This window comes from Aptenodytes forsteri, unplaced genomic scaffold, assembly GCF_000699145.1.
Source record: "Aptenodytes forsteri isolate BGI_AS27 unplaced genomic scaffold, ASM69914v1 Scaffold329, whole genome shotgun sequence".
In the NCBI taxonomy this organism is placed as follows: domain Eukaryota; kingdom Metazoa; phylum Chordata; class Aves; order Sphenisciformes; family Spheniscidae; genus Aptenodytes; species Aptenodytes forsteri.
In genome coordinates, this window is record NW_008796200.1 from 471318 (window position 1) to 471903 (window position 586).

Here is a 586-nt window from a genome sequence, read left to right on the forward strand (position 1 = left end):
CTTGGGGGGGGTCGGAGCTGTGAGACCCACAGCGAGCGCAGCTCGACACCGGACAAGCCCAAGCCAGAAGGAGAAGCGGCGCCAGCCAGGGACGAGGGCGGGCCAGGCGCGCAGGGGCCGGGGGACTCACCGATTCCCGGAAACCATCGTATTTGTAGACGTGGCCATTCTTGGTGAGCAGCTTGAGGCCGTGACCAAGCGCCACGCGCCGCCACACGCCCTCGGCCAGCTCCGAGGCCTGGATGTTGTCCACCTTCCCCGTCTTGCTGTTCTTGAAGATGACGCCCTGGCGGCTCAGCCGCAGCCGCCCGTCGTTCTGGCGGGAGAGGCAGGCGTGAGGCGGGGGGCGGCTCGCTCCCCCCCACGCAGGGGCACAGCCCGACGCCACCGACAGGCTCCGCAGCAGGGAACCGTCGCCCTTCGGGTGCAACGGGCAGCTGCACGACCCCTCCAGGCGAAACGAGGCGACTTCCCCAACCGCCCACCACCCTTTAGTCCTCCACACGCCCCTCACCACCTGAATTCGGGATTCGGGCGGCCACAAGACAGTCGCCGGCACCCTCGGTGCTGCTGCAATGCTGTAGCT

General features: G+C 68.6%; 1 protein-coding gene across 1 annotated transcript in view; it reads right to left on the reverse strand.

Moving 5' to 3' along the window:
* Positions 1-586, reverse strand: part of SSRP1 (structure specific recognition protein 1) — an 18263-nt gene that overhangs the window by 7350 nt on the left and 10327 nt on the right. Inside the window, exon 4 of the mRNA XM_019474355.1 lies at positions 131-316. Coding sequence (XP_019329900.1) covers positions 131-316 — 186 coding nt within the window. The remainder of the gene's footprint in view (positions 1-130; positions 317-586) is intronic.